At 42.9% G+C, this 14,791-nt stretch overlaps 1 protein-coding gene across 1 annotated transcript in view; it reads right to left on the bottom strand.

The window, feature by feature from the left end:
* Positions 1–470: 470 nt before the first annotated feature.
* Positions 471–14,791, bottom strand: part of atp2a1 (ATPase sarcoplasmic/endoplasmic reticulum Ca2+ transporting 1) — a 33,952-nt gene continuing 19,631 nt past the window's right edge. Inside the window, exons 12-25 of the mRNA XM_014192319.2 lie at positions 13,243–13,331; positions 13,017–13,119; positions 12,405–12,536; positions 12,012–12,137; positions 11,616–11,834; positions 11,331–11,442; positions 10,898–11,121; positions 10,497–10,717; positions 10,015–10,217; positions 6,791–6,876; positions 5,786–5,919; positions 4,464–4,581; positions 3,720–3,837; positions 471–824 (exon numbers count right to left, since the gene is read on the bottom strand). Coding sequence (XP_014047794.2) covers positions 787–824; positions 3,720–3,837; positions 4,464–4,581; positions 5,786–5,919; positions 6,791–6,876; positions 10,015–10,217; positions 10,497–10,717; positions 10,898–11,121; positions 11,331–11,442; positions 11,616–11,834; positions 12,012–12,137; positions 12,405–12,536; positions 13,017–13,119; positions 13,243–13,331 — 1,923 coding nt within the window. The 3' untranslated portion in view covers positions 471–786. The remainder of the gene's footprint in view (positions 825–3,719; positions 3,838–4,463; positions 4,582–5,785; positions 5,920–6,790; positions 6,877–10,014; positions 10,218–10,496; positions 10,718–10,897; positions 11,122–11,330; positions 11,443–11,615; positions 11,835–12,011; positions 12,138–12,404; positions 12,537–13,016; positions 13,120–13,242; positions 13,332–14,791) is intronic.

The following is a 14,791-nucleotide window of genomic DNA, read 5'->3' as shown; positions in this document are numbered from 1 at the left end:
CCAACTAAGATGGCTTGGTCATGTCATCCGCATGCCAGAGGGCCGACTGCCGCAGAAAGTGCTCAACGGTCACATGAAGGCCAACGCTCTGCTGTTGGCCAGAAGAAGCGGATGCAGGACCGAATTAAAACCACTCTGAAGAGGTGCAAGATCAATCCATCCAGTATAGAGGACCTAGCCACCTGCCGAACATTCTGGCGCTCTCATTGTGCAATGGGCATCAGGAGTATGGAGGACGAATGCACACAACATCTGGAGGCAAAGCGTGCAGAGGCATGCTAACAGGGCTATTCCTGCCCCCTCCAACCAAGCCTTTGCATGCCCAGTCTGCAGCCACAGCTGTAAAACCATGATTGATCTCCACAGCCACCAAAGGACGGTAAAGGAGAAGATGCTTCTCATCGACCGTAAGTATGTGAGATACTGGGAATCAAACCAAAACCAATAACAATTAACCAGCCACTCTCACATTCTCTTTTAATACAGTTTTATTTTTTAAGAATAGTCAGAATAATTTGAATATATTGTTCATGTTCATAACGCTTACCTATATATTAACTTTATTTCAATACATACACAGAAAGGGAAAAAAAAGTGTTTATTTGCAAGTTTTTGTTTTTGTTTATTTTTATAAATTTTTTTCAGGTGGCTTTTATGTTTCATTCTTTGAGCTTGTCAAAAAAAAAAAATCTCACTTCTAGTGACGGTCTGCGCTCTCGTTTCTGGGAAGCGCTTCCACCGTTTCTCTTCTCGTTCTTTTCTCTCCTTTATACTCCTCGTGTTCTTTTAGTCCCACTTCTTGCTTACTAGATTGTCATCAGCAACTGCATGGGAAAGAAAATGGCTGTCATTTTCAGGGTATTGGCAACCGGATGAGGTAGGACTAGACTCAAGTCCCAATTTGAGCACTAGCCCCCAGGGATCAATTTGGAGGATAGGTATAAGCAATATGGGGAACATTCCAATCCAGCCAAAAAAAATGACCATATTTTTAATACAACCCTTTTAGATCTACATGAAGTACTATTGATTGATGTGGAGTTGGGCATCTATTATTATTGCATCTATTATTCTGGCCATTTAGTTATATTTTAGTACTGCACAATTTATGTTATCCACCTATATACTCAACACCAAATATCGCTGGTTCTGTGTAGCCCAGTTGGTAGAGCATAGCGCTTCCAACGGCAGGATTGTGAATTCCCAGGGGCCACCCACATAAAATGGATGCACGCATGACCAAGTTGTTTTGGATAAAAGTGTCTGCTAAATGATACCAATATTTTTACTATGTTCATTAAAAAAAATGGACTTTTCCATACAATCATAAGTATGTTGACCATAGTTAAATGTTCATGTTGGAAATGTTTTATATTAACAAATTAAAACTGCAATGGCTAACCTTGTCCCCAAGTATGATCTTGCTGGTGGAAGAGTCTACAAAGGCAATTACTACCTAAATGTGACATTATAGCCATAAAATTAGACAAACTTTAAGAAGTATGGGGATACATAGAAACCTGTAGGAAAACACTCACACAGACTTTAGTGAATACATGTAAGAGTGGGTATTGTGTAAATTCAGTGTTGACACCATCTGGACACAAAATACAAAACCATTGATTCATAAACAAAGTGAAAACAGGATGGAAGGGGGGAGTAGCCAAGGCAGTGGCAGGTATCGGTAAAGTGGGGGAGAGGGCGATGAAGAGATATGAAAACACTTGATAGAAAGGTAAATCATATTAATCATTATTATTATGAAAGACTTTGCAATTAAATAGATTCATATTTAGAACTGAAGCAAGTATGAAAGTCTGGATCAATGTTCACTCTAAGCTGTTTGGGTGCGCGGCCACGCACCACCTCCAGGACTGCTGTGCAGAAGAAATGCCAGCCCGCACAGAGATGCAAGACGTTGAACTTCACTATCAGCCACTTTCAATGCAACAAACCAAAACAAATCTAAGATTGAGTCTGTGGTTTTGTTGTAGGCAGAGCCACAGCTAGCCTAGGCAGCCAGTAGTGGGCTCTAGATCGTTTCCTCAGCTACAGTACAGTGGTGGAAAAAGTACCCAATTTGTCATACTTGAGTAAAAGTAAAGATGCCTTCATAGAAAATTACTCAAGTAAAAGTCACCCAGTAAAATACTACTTGAGTAAAAGTCAAAGTATTTGGTTTTAAATATACTTAAGTATCAAAGGTAAATGTATAAATTATTTATAATTCCTTAAGCAAACCAGATGGCACCATTTTCTTGTTTTTTAAAAACAAATTACAGATAGCCAGGGGCACGCTCCAACCCTCAGACATAATTTACAAATGAAGCCTGTGTTTAGTGAGTCTGCCAGATCAGAGGCAGTAGGGATGACCAGGGATGTTCTCTTGATAAGTGTGAACTAGACCATTTTCCTGTCCTGCTTAAGCATTCAAAATTTACTTTTGGGTGTCTGGGAAAATGTATGGAGTAAAAATGTACATTTTCTTTAGGAATGTAGTGAAGTAAAAGTATAACGTTGTCAAAAATATAAATAATAAAGTACAGATACCAACAAAAAAACTACTTAAGTAGTACTTTAATGTATCTTTACATCACTGCTACAGTACACATTTCTCCAGGTTTTTTCGGACGGCCCGCCATCAAAGCTAGTTAAGGAAAATTATGCCTTTGCAGCATGAATGGAGGATGCTTTATGTATGAGCCGGCCCACAGGGGACACAAATGTATTACTGACTGGGCACATCAAATCCTAAAAAATAGTACAGATCAAGTGGCCACTATCGGCTGCCGAGGCTAAGCCAAAGTGCATCGGAGAATAATTCTATTGACGGGTAGCGCACGTGTGGTGTGCGCATTTGATATTCTTTGCTAGTTAGCGAGTTATTAGGCCAGTTTTAGGTAAGTATTGGTGTTACAAAGCCTCATGGCAGCAACCAGGTTTTCCCTCTACTCTGGCCATGCTCCTGTCTAATTACCGCACCTGTTCCCACTGAACTAATTGACATTCCTGCACTAAGCTGCAATTTTCCCCCTAGCTTTCAGTTGTGCTGGTGATTTAAATCGGGTGGCCATCTTGCTTTTGTTCTTTCTTTGTTGTGCGTGACTGACCAAAAACCACAACAATTCCAAAACCTCCAAACAACCCAGTGTGCTTTGTGTGTGCAATAAACTCAAGTATTGGATTCCTGCCCCATCTCCTCATTCCTCTAACATCCTGACCAATGTACAATAGCGGTAGCAACCGTCCTAAACCTAATTTACAGTCCACCCTAGCGCCTTTTCTTCAATTGGTCAGCAATGCGGTGTTACTGCTTCCTACAAGAGCATCATGTAAAAAAGTTTTTTAAAAGACTGCATTGAACACCCCATATAGGCTACTGTAGGCTATATCATAGACATCAAAATTGTGAAAATGTTACGGGATTTCCATAATTGGTTTTGTTGGTAGGCCACGCTGATAGGCATACATTATGCTCAAATAGCCACGATATCCTATTGGCTGCTGTCTAAAATTGTAATGGTACAGCCTCAGTGTTCACTGTAAATGCACGCCGGAAGTTGCACAGAATTCTCACAACATTCAAGTTTCCACTCGCAAGACCTGAAATTTGCCCAGTGCCCAAAATAGAGGGAACATTTCTGTGGATATTACAGGATATTATTACAAGGAATATTATAGATTTAATCGATAACAGAAATGTGTGTGTGTGTCCTTACCCTCCAGGTAATTGCGGGCCACAAACTTGAGGACCTCGTCAATGAGGATGACAGGGAAGGAGAGCTTGAGCACCACCATCCATTTCTCCACGTTCAAGTGGGTCAACTTAAAGATCATCTGCAGCGGAGAGGGCAGGCACATTTCAGACACGTATCACATACTACTACTTAGTTATCACATACTATTTAGTTATCACATACTCTTGGCTAGATTCAATCCGATCGGCCCTTTTCGGCTATGCACCTTTTTTAAAAGCAATGTTTCCGCAGACCACTCACTGTAAATCCTGCACATGTCGGATCAATCGGGGAATTACCTTTTAAATGTCAATCGCACTATAACGGCCCAGATTGAATCTAGGCCTTACTCAGTTCTCAAATACTCTTACTCAGTTATCACTCTTAGGGCTCTATTCAATCTGTATCGCTGATTCATTACAGATTATGTGATAGAAATGTTCAGGTAATTTACGATTGCGCCGACATATGTAGCGTTTACCGTGAATCCGCCGCTAACGCGGGGACATTGCCTTTAAATTTCACTCACGCTCTAACGCTGAATATCACAGTAAAGGGGAGTGTATAACAATAATGTCTGTATAACAATAATGTTTGACTGGGAGAGAGAGCGAGAAGCAGACAGAAGGCGAGATCGAGAGAGTAAGACAAAGAGAGGTGGATGTAGGATCAAAACTAGTGGTCCTTTGAGCCGGAGGGTTGTGGTGCGAGGTAAGGCAGACTTACGGGCATGGGGTCGACGTAAATGATCACGAAGTGGAGTGACATGGAGAGGGACATGGCTCCAACCAGCCACAGGTTGCTCCAGGGAGGCATGCGCAGCAGGGACTGGTTCTCAGACAAGCTGGGGGGGGAGGGGGGGATGGGGCGGAGGGGTTACGTAATCCACGCTGGCTAAACACTGTGTGTGTGTGTGTGTGCTGAGATGTTTGGATCCTTCTTGAAATGTAAATTTGATTTGTGGATCCAAATAAAGTATTTAAAATGTGTGTGTTTATACACTGTTATCCACTGAGGTGTGTGCCAAGAGGTGTGCAGAAGCATGTGGGGATCTGAGATTACATGGTGAGGGATGGAGGATAATGTTTGTTCTGCACGTTTAATCTAAAGTTACTCTTCCAATTTCTTTGGGGTTACACTACACTTTCAATGTAATAGCTACTTCTGAGATTAGGCTTTCATATCATACTCTTGATACTCTGTGTTTTAGAAACACACTGTTATAGAAGTGCTATAATTTATAAACATAAACAAGTGTTTTATATAATTTTACTGTTCATGTTCTACCTCTAAGTTGATATACTGTGTGTATCAAGAATTACAGTGCTAACAAACTACCAACGTTTGTCACGTCCTGACCAGTATAAGGTTAATTGGTATTGTAGTTTGGTCAGGACGTGGCAGAGGGTATTCGTTTTATGTGGTTCGGGGTGGTGTGTTTTGTTGAAGGGGCATTTGGTTTAAGTATTCCGGGGGTTTTTGGGCACTGTTTGGTTTTCAGGTATTCTATGATTTTGTCTAGTATGTCTGTTTCTATGTTTGGTTAATTGGGGTTGGGACTCTCAGTTGAAGGCAGGTGTTGTCTATCTGCCTTTGATTGAGAGTCCCATATATGAGGGTGTGTTTGTGTTTGTTATTTGTGGGTGATTATTCTGTGTTTAGCCTTGTGCCTTACCAGACTGTTTTTTGTCGATCGTTCGTTCTTTGTTATTTTGGTGTTCATTTTGTATTTATTAAAAAGCAAGATGAGCATATACATACCTGCTGCGTTTTGGTCCTCCTTAACCGACGACAACCGTGACAACGTTGCAAGTTTTGAGGACCCAGATTAAACCTACTCCTGTCCTGCACTACAAAGCATGTCAAATGGATAATCTCCATTGAAAGTGCTTTTTTAGTCAAGGGGTAGGCTTAATCTGGGACTGGGAAACAGGCCCTTCATGTTATGCCTAATTGAATCTTGCATTTCTACCATGAATCTTCAAACATTGCTTTATATTGAAACAGGCAGGAACTAAAGTTGCTTCTAGCTCTAGTTGCAGTCTGACCTGTTGAGGGCATTGCACATCTCGATGGTGACCAACACAGACAGGGCCATGGTCATGGGCGGAGCGGCCTCAAACACCTCACAGTGGACGTCGACAAAGTCCTCGTTTTCCTCGTGGCACTGCATGAAGTGGGACTGAGGAGAAAAATCCGAAATTAGGATAGAACCATTTCCTGGGTTATCACAATCATTCACTGTAAATTTTTTTAAGTAAGAAGTTTAAATGTAGATCCTAGGTAGACCCTACACCTAAGATGCAATATCTCCAAGATTGATGATGATCATGATGAAGGTCTTTGACCATTAATGTATTTTAAATGAGGATCTCTTGACGATAATTATGGTTTTAGACCAATGACGCAACATATATGAATTTGGAACTGCAGTGGCACTTTTGTACTTTGTATGGTTTCTTTAATTATTTGGTGAAGCCAAAGACAAATCTCTACATTGTGTTGAGTTTTTCAAATTCTAAAAAACAATAGTTGATTAGTATCTGATACAGGTGTGTTGGTGCTGGGCTGGGACAAAAGCCTGCACACCCAGTAAAGGTGGAGACCACTCCTTGTTCTACAGAGTCTTGTACATCCCAAACGGCACCCTATTTCTTACAGTGCACTACTTTTAACCAGAGCCTATGGGCCCTATATAGGGGAGGCAACCTCTACTCACCAGACTACGTTTTTGCTCAATAACTAATTTAAATGTAAGTCCTAGGTAGCCCGTACCCCCAGGATTGTATAGGATTTAAAAAAAATATATATATATATATATATTCAGATCTACATGGAGAGCAATGAGCTATGCCTCGGGTTCCGATCGGTGATGCTACCAAAGATGTTGGATTTTAAGATGAAATGCTCAAGCCGTTTACCATTGTCTGCTTAAGGGGGTACCTCTCCCATAGACACCAATGAGATAACAGTCTGCTTAGTTCATTGACTTCCATTGAAAGAAAAATGTGGGAGGTCTTGCTTCCTCTTCCGTATCTGATGCTGCTACTCACCAACTGATAGAAAGACACACCAGGGCCGTCCTCACTGTAGAGGAACCACCAGGCGGCAGCAGCAACGGTGGCAGCACCAACGTAGCCTGGAACACACACCACAGGAAGTCAGGTAACATTGATCTCAATTATAATTGGTCCTATTTGATTTCCTTTTTCTGTTGGACGTATCGAGATGAGATGATGACATACTTTGTTGTTTACTTGTGTGAAAATTTGTTTTGCATAACTTTTAATTTGATTTTTTTAATCTACTGTGTTCCTTTATCACGAGGATGTACAGAAACAATATAACATTAATTTGATTATTGCTTTGGCTTCAGTTTGTGTCCCACCACCATGCCAATAAAGCACTGCTCAATTTGTATGTGGTGTTGTAGAGAGGGGGGGGTGTCTACGCTGTACGCCAGTGGAGGCTCCTCAGAGGAGGAAGGGGTGTTTTTTGTTGTTGTTGTGAAACAGTTATCCTTTTTAGATAAAACTATACTAAATCTACACGACACCAAATAATGGATTAAAGGTCTACAGTAGCCCAACGGTACTCTGTAGAGCAGCACCATGGTGTAGCTGGAGGACAGCTAGTTTCCGCCGTCCTCTGGCATGTTTTCCACCCAATCAAAGGATCAGAGAATGACTCTAGTACTGAAAGCATAAGCTACAGCTAGCTAGCACTGCAGTGCATAAAATGTGGTGAGTAGTTAACTCAGAGAGAGAATAACAATAGTTGAACATTTTTGAAGCGAGAGAGAGAGAGAGAGCTAGCAATATTTCATAGGATTTTTTTCCCACTTACTTAGCTAGTGAATGCAGCTAGCTAGTTTAGCCTACTCAAACACCCGGCTCAAACAGAAAGGAATGCTATGTTGAATTTCATAAAAATTTAAAATAGTGAAATATAAAAAAACCTATCCTCTTTAGATAAAAACTACTAAATATATTCACGTCACCAAATAATTTATTAAAATACACTGTTTTCAATGAAGGTCTACAATAGACTCAACAGTACTCTGTAGGGTAGCACCATGGTGTAGTTGGAGGACAGCTAGTTTCCGTCCTCTGGTTACATTGACTTCGATACAAAACCTAGGAGGCTCATGTTTCTCACCCCTTTCCATAGAATTACTTACACAGTAATTATGACAACTTCTGGAGAACGTCCTCCAACCTATCAGAGCTCCTGCAGCATGAACTGACATGTTGTCCACCCAATCAAAGCATCAGAGAATTAATCTAGTACTGAAAGCATAAGCTACAGCTAACCAGCACTGCAGTGCATAAAGTGTGGTGAGTAGCTGACTCAAAGAGAAAGAACGACAATAGATGAACAGTTTTTAACAAATTAATTTCTTCAAAAATGAAGGCGAAGCGAGAGAGAGAAAGCTAGCTATATTTCGTTGCATATTTTTTTTCAATTCCACTTACTTCGCTAGTGAATGCAGCTAATTACTTTAGCCTACTCAAACACTCGGGTCAAACAGAGAGGGATGCTATGTTAGCTAGCCAGCTTTGGGTATCCAACACTGGAACTCTTCTAAGTCAAGGTAAGCTTTTGGTTTTATAAATGTATTGCCACTGGAGCCCCCACCAGTGTAACTGCTAAACTGCTTGCTGACTGTACTGTGTGATTGTAGCGGGTTTACTAATGCGTTAGTTCTAGTAGCTATGTTGACTATGACATTAGATAATATGGTGACAACGATGTAGGCTGTGTGTAGCGGTTATGATATGAAGATTTGGCTTGGAAAGTATTTTTTCGCCTGGTCACAGACAGCTGATGTGTTGTGCACTGAAGTCCACAAGCGAAGGGAACTGTGAAAGGAGGTTGATCACGTAGATGCGAGAAGGATATATACTACAAGAAAAGTAATCATGCTGTTTGTATGTGGCTGCTATGAAAGTGAACTGTGTTTGTGTGTGATCAGGGGTATATTCATTCCGCCGATTCTGTTAAAACGTTTCTTAAACAGAAGCAAACGGAAACAAAATGGGGACAAACGTACCTGAATTTGTCCAATAGAAACTCTTATTTGTAACTGTTGGATTAATGATTACACCGTAGATCAGCTAGATGTAGGCAAGAGTGTGCAAGGCGGTATTGAATGTGTCACTGTCACCTTGATTACTCAAATTTCTCTCGACCTCTGCACCTACATTGTAAACTTTCATTCATAGGCTAGGTTGTAGAAATCTAATGATGCGTATAGGGAAAATGTAAGTATCATGTAGTAGCCTAAACCTATCGATGTTACATTGAGCTGAGGGAATGGAATATAAATTAAAGTTATCCAATATGCTGTAATAGAAATAAAGCCATGCTCATAAAAAAAATATATTGTCCTCCCTCATCTTAATTAACTGGCACCGACCACAACTGCTGTACGCCCATTGTTGGGCAAAGCAGCAGTCGGTGAGGGTTGAAAGCTCTAAGCGTTTGACGTTTGGTCAGGGTTGTATTTAGATTTACGACTGAGCCAGGGATAGTTCAGGGTTGGAGAGTCAGACATAGCTTCATGAGATAGAATTAGGTCAGAGATGGATAGTGAGCATAGCGTCTATGTTGAACCTGGAACATGACTCTGTTCCAATATCCACGCTAGCGTACTACATAAGCCCCATTTATAACTACTGCTAACAGGTCCCATGTGGCTCAGTTGGCAGAGCATGGCGCCTTGCAACGCCAAGGTTGTGGGTTTGATTCCCACGGGGGACAGGTATGAAAAATACGTTTCTCTGGTTAAGAGCATATGCTAAATTACTCAATTTTGTTCATGTAAAATATGTGTTATTTGACCTGATCTTGTTTGTTTACACTTGGAAGATCTGATTACAATCAGATCACAAGGAGTCTTTTAGTTGTCTACACCTGTCTAAAAATGTGGGCACAATTAGAATGTGAACAAAGGATGCATGTTAGCACCAGGTATAGATGGGGCTTTAGACACAATATCCACCATAGCATACTATTTAGAAACAACATCCACACTAGCAAACTACTTCGAATGAGGCAATGTATTGGTCATGCATTCACAATGGTATTCTAGTGACCCCAACGGTTGTTGAAGGAAAATGAGAGGAGGAAAGCATAATGGCCAGTGCATTTGTAATTGTTTTGTTATGTATTTAGTGTTTTTGATGTGTTCCTGACTTCCCAGAATACATTTCCATGCAAATGGACAATAAAAGTGTTGTCACATTATATGGTATGGTATCTTATCCTATCGTACCTCCGATGGCGAGGTATCTGAAGAACAGCCATCCAGAGATGAGGGGCTCCTTGGGGGAGCGGGGCAGCTTGCCCATGATGTCCAGGTCAGGGGGGTTGAAGCCCAGGGCAGTGGCAGGGAGACCATCAGTCACCAGGTTGACCCACAGCAGCTGGACAGGGATCAGAGCCTCGGGCAGACCCAGGGCAGCGGTCAGGAAGATACTGAGAGAGATGGAGGGATGGATGAGGGGAGCGAGAGAAAGAAAGAGAGAACAAAGAAAGGAGAAGAGTAAGTTTTGACTAGAACTGTGTGTGGCAGTCATATTGATGTTCTTGCTCGCGGTGGTGTCTTGACAGCCAATGCAGGAGCGTGACCAAGTATTTATGCTGCAACTACAGTGAATCTCTGGATTGGCGTTCGACCATGGTTATGTCTGTCGCGATGTGGTCACGATGTGGTCACGATGTGGTCACTTCAACCCACCCCCCCCGAACACTCACCAGACGACCTCACCAACGTTGGAGGAGATTAGGTAACGGATGAACTGCTTCATGTTGTTGTAAATGGCTCTGCCCTCCTCGACAGCTGCCACGATGGAAGAGAAGTTGTCATCAGCCAGGACCATCTCAGAGGCAGACTTGGCAACGGCAGTGCCAGAGCCCATGGCGATGCCGATCTCGGCCTTCTTCAGGGCGGGGGCATCGTTCACTCCATCTCCGGTCTGGTGGAGGAAGGAAGAAAAGAGAAGGTAGAGAAGGAGGATGACTGTTAGTGATTTGTTCTGCATGATATGAATCGTATTTCCGCAAATATTCCGTTTTTTTGTCAATTGGATGGTTGTACGGTAAGCTTTTGAGTTTTGAATAGGAGTGTCTCCTCTGTTCCTGTTCCCTCCCCTCACCATGGCGGTGATCTCGTCGAAGCCTTGCAGGAACTCGACGATCTTGGACTTGTGAGAGGGCTCAACGCGGGCATAGCAGCAGGCCTTGCGGACTGCTTTTTTTTGCTCGTGGAGGGGCAGATCGTCAAACTCGCGGCCAGTGAAGGCTCGGCCAGTAGTGTCCTCATCCTCGGTGAAGATGCCAATACGACGGCAGATAGCCACGGCTGTTCCCTTGTTGTCACCTGGGAGGAAGGGAGGGAGGGAAGTTTTGTTTTCTTTTTTCTCAATTTATTTCAGTCCTCTCTGAGACCACCAGAGTGAAATATAATGGAGGAAAGACAACCAACGGAGAAGAGGCAGATGGATGGAAACAGTGGGAGTGATAAAGGTTTTCCAGAAATCCTGGTTGGAGGATTCTTGGAAAAGCACCAGATTTTTGCAGCATACTGACCAGTAATCATGATGACGCGGATGCCAGCAGCCCTGCACAGCTCGATAGCTCCAATGACCTCCTTACGAGGGGGGTCTAGCATGCCCACGCAGCCCACGAAGGTAAGATCAGTCTGAGGACCACAGACAGAGACAGAGAGAGAGAGAGAGGAGACATAGGGTAAGTGCTTCGGATGGATTTAGAAATTCCAGTAGTACTGTTTGTATTTACCTAGTAACTCAGGAACCCCTTTATTTACCTGGAAATGAATACAGTAGGTACTTAAATCCCCCTCTCCTTTCTCACCTCGTAGTCGCCGAACTTGGTGGCGTCTTCGAGGTTCATCTCTTCCATGCGGAGGGGTGTGTCGCGGGTGGCCAGTGCCAGGCAACGCAGAGTGTCACGGCCGGTACCCCACTCCTTGATCACAGCCATGATCTTGTTCTTGACAGGCTCGGACAGGGGCACACGGGTAGTGCCAACACGCACATATGCACACCTCTCAATAACACCCTCGGGAGCGCCCTAGGGAGAGGGTGACGGAGGGAGGGAGAGCGAGCGAGAACGGTCAGGACTCAAGGAGCATTTTGGAACTTTAGAAACAATCACTGCAAGATTGCTATAGAGATTATCGATATGACAACGTCACTGGGACCTTTACTCTGAGCATTTCCATAGAAACTGTTGCCGGTGTTCTCTCACCTTGACGAACATCTTGTTGCCGACAGCGGCCTTAGAGGACTTGGCTGGGGAGCAGAACACTGACATGGACTTCCTGTCTCTGGAGAACTCCAGGGTGAACTCCTTCTTCATCAGCTGCTTGATCACCTGGGAGAGAGACGGAGAGGCCATGGGTTAGAGAGGGAGGGAGGAGAGGGTTTAGAAAAGGAGGCAGGCGTTAGAGAGGGAGAAATGGGAGGTAGGCTGGAGAGGGGAGGGAGGAACGAGAGGGACGAGAGGGGTGTAGGGGAGAGGGGAGCCAGATGGAAAAGAGGGAGGTGAAAGAGGGTGGACTGGAGAGAGGGCAGAAAGGGGGAGGAAAGGAGGGATAGAGGAAAGGTGGAGGGAGGGAGGGAGGGAGGAAGGAAGACTTACAGAGCAACAGGCGTTGGCTCTGTCGGGCTTGGACAGGCCGCGCACTTCAGTGTTGAACACGTTCATCTTCTCAACCAGGCAGCACAGAGCGGTCTCAGTGGCCTCGCCCACCTTCTCATAGATGCCCTTAGACTACAGGAGAGAGGGAGAGGAGAAAGACACTATCAGATCTGGGCTAGACTAATACACATATCAGATCTGGGCTAGACTAATATACGTATCAGATCTGGGCTAGACTAATATACGTATCAGATCTGGGCTAGACTAATACACATATCAGATCTGGGCTAGACTAATACACATATCAGATCTGGGCTAGACTAATATACGTATCAGATCTGGGCTAGACTAATACACATATCAGATCTGGGCTAGACTAATACACATATCAGATCTGGGCTAGACTAATACACATATCAGATCTGGGCTAGACTAATACACATATCAGATCTGGGCTAGACTAATACAGATATCAGATCTGGGCTAGACCAATACACGTATCAGATCCATAAAATAACAGCTACACATATACAGATACTGAGTGCTGACACAGTACCATGCACACACATGCACGCACCCAAACTCACAAACACATAGAAAGCTTCTCCTTACATCGTTGTAGTCCAGAGAGGAGTCATTGCACAGAGCACAGATGGTGGACAGCTCCACCAAGCCATCATACTGGCCACACTTCACTAACGCACCGTTCTTAGTACTGAGAGAGAGATGGAGAAGACAGTAAGCAGGTGTGTGTGTGTGTGTGTGTGTGTGTGTGTGTGTGTGTGTGTGTGTGTGTGTGTGTGTGTGTGTGTGTGTGTCCATGTCCAGCTATACTCACACTTCTCCCTCGGGGGTGTACTTGGAACCGGAGATGTCGAAAGAACCCAGAGAAACGCTGTCTCCCTCCACTTTGTCAATAATGAACATCTGGAACCACATCACAGACACAACACACACTACTTAACTATGCACTTTAAAAAAGCCAACTGAACCAATTTCTTAATCAGCGTTATTTTATGAGTTGGGTGGACTTAAATTGATCTAATGTGTGTATGAGTAATTTTTGGAGTAAAATGACAAATTAATGTTTGCCTTTTGAAGGCAGCAATGTATGTTGGGTCTGTTGCAGTATGTGCCAAATGTTGAGCATACTCACAATCCTATTGCAGTTGGCTGCCTTACAATTGTACGTTGAATCAACAGACTATGCTTGAGGTGAGCTGAATTTAAACAAGCTTGATGAGTAAAATTACAAAATGTATGTTTGCTCAAAACCACTGAAAACGAGAGCCATCATTATCCTATTTTCCAGCATGCTTTATTGCAGTTTGAATTTTTCAATACCTGTGTTTTTGCTTTCATCAAGTATTCATACCCCTAGACTTATTCCACCTTTTCTTGTTACAGCCTGAATTCAAAATGGATTAAATTGATTTATTTTCTACACAGAATACCCCATAATGACAAAGTGAAAACATGTTTTTAGACATTTTTGTTTTCGTCAATATAGCATTTTCCAGCCCTAACGCCATGTTCTAACATCAGCTCACTGGCGTTGTAGGGGAGGGGTGGCCATATTTGAGGTGTGTCCTTAAAAACACGTGCAAAAGTGACAATTTCATGCAGTGCTAATGGGAAGATTTAAGACTCACAAAAAGCAGGTCTTCGCAGTAATGCAGTTGATAATTGCATGGATTTTGAGAGCAGAAGTGCAGCCTATCCAGCCATGATGCACAGTGAGTGCCCATGGAAGAGAGATGTGATTTTATGCTGCTGAATCTAGTATTTAGAAACATAAACTATTGGTTTCTCTCCATTTCGTTTAATTAAGAACCAAGCATAGCCTACCCTTCCCTTAATCAAGGCTGGTTAAGCACCATCACATAGGTGCATCTTTTTATCCTGGCCATTAGCCAACTAGCCTATGAATAACATTTATATTTTTTACATTTTATTCATTTAGCAGGCGCTCTTATCCAGAGCGACTTACAGTAGTGGATGCATACATTTCATTTCATGCCTTTTTGTTGTTGTTGGTACTGGCCCCCGTGGGAATCGAACCCACAACCCTGGCGTTGCACACACCCAAAGAGCGCTCATCACCCAAATAACGTTACCAAAGACACCCGCGCTCCTTCAAACTATTCAACCCTCCTATAATGCCATATCAATGCTGTATTTTTTTCAGAATCTCCCTAGGACGTAGGCAACGATACAATTGACAGGAGTCTAGTTTGTATGTAGACGTGCGAATGTTACGCGTAAAGTCATTTAGGCGTACCTGTGCATACATGCCAAGGAATGAGATACGCGATTTATGATATCAAGCTTCTGACCCAATCCTTTTTAGAAATGTTGTTGTTGGTTTAAAAAGCAGGTTGATTGTT

The sequence above is a fragment of the Salmo salar genome, chromosome ssa03, assembly GCF_905237065.1.
Source record: "Salmo salar chromosome ssa03, Ssal_v3.1, whole genome shotgun sequence".
Taxonomy (NCBI): Eukaryota; Metazoa; Chordata; class Actinopteri; order Salmoniformes; family Salmonidae; genus Salmo; species Salmo salar.
The sequence above is the reverse complement of the archived record's forward strand: the minus strand, read 5'-3'. Positions and strand labels throughout refer to the sequence as shown.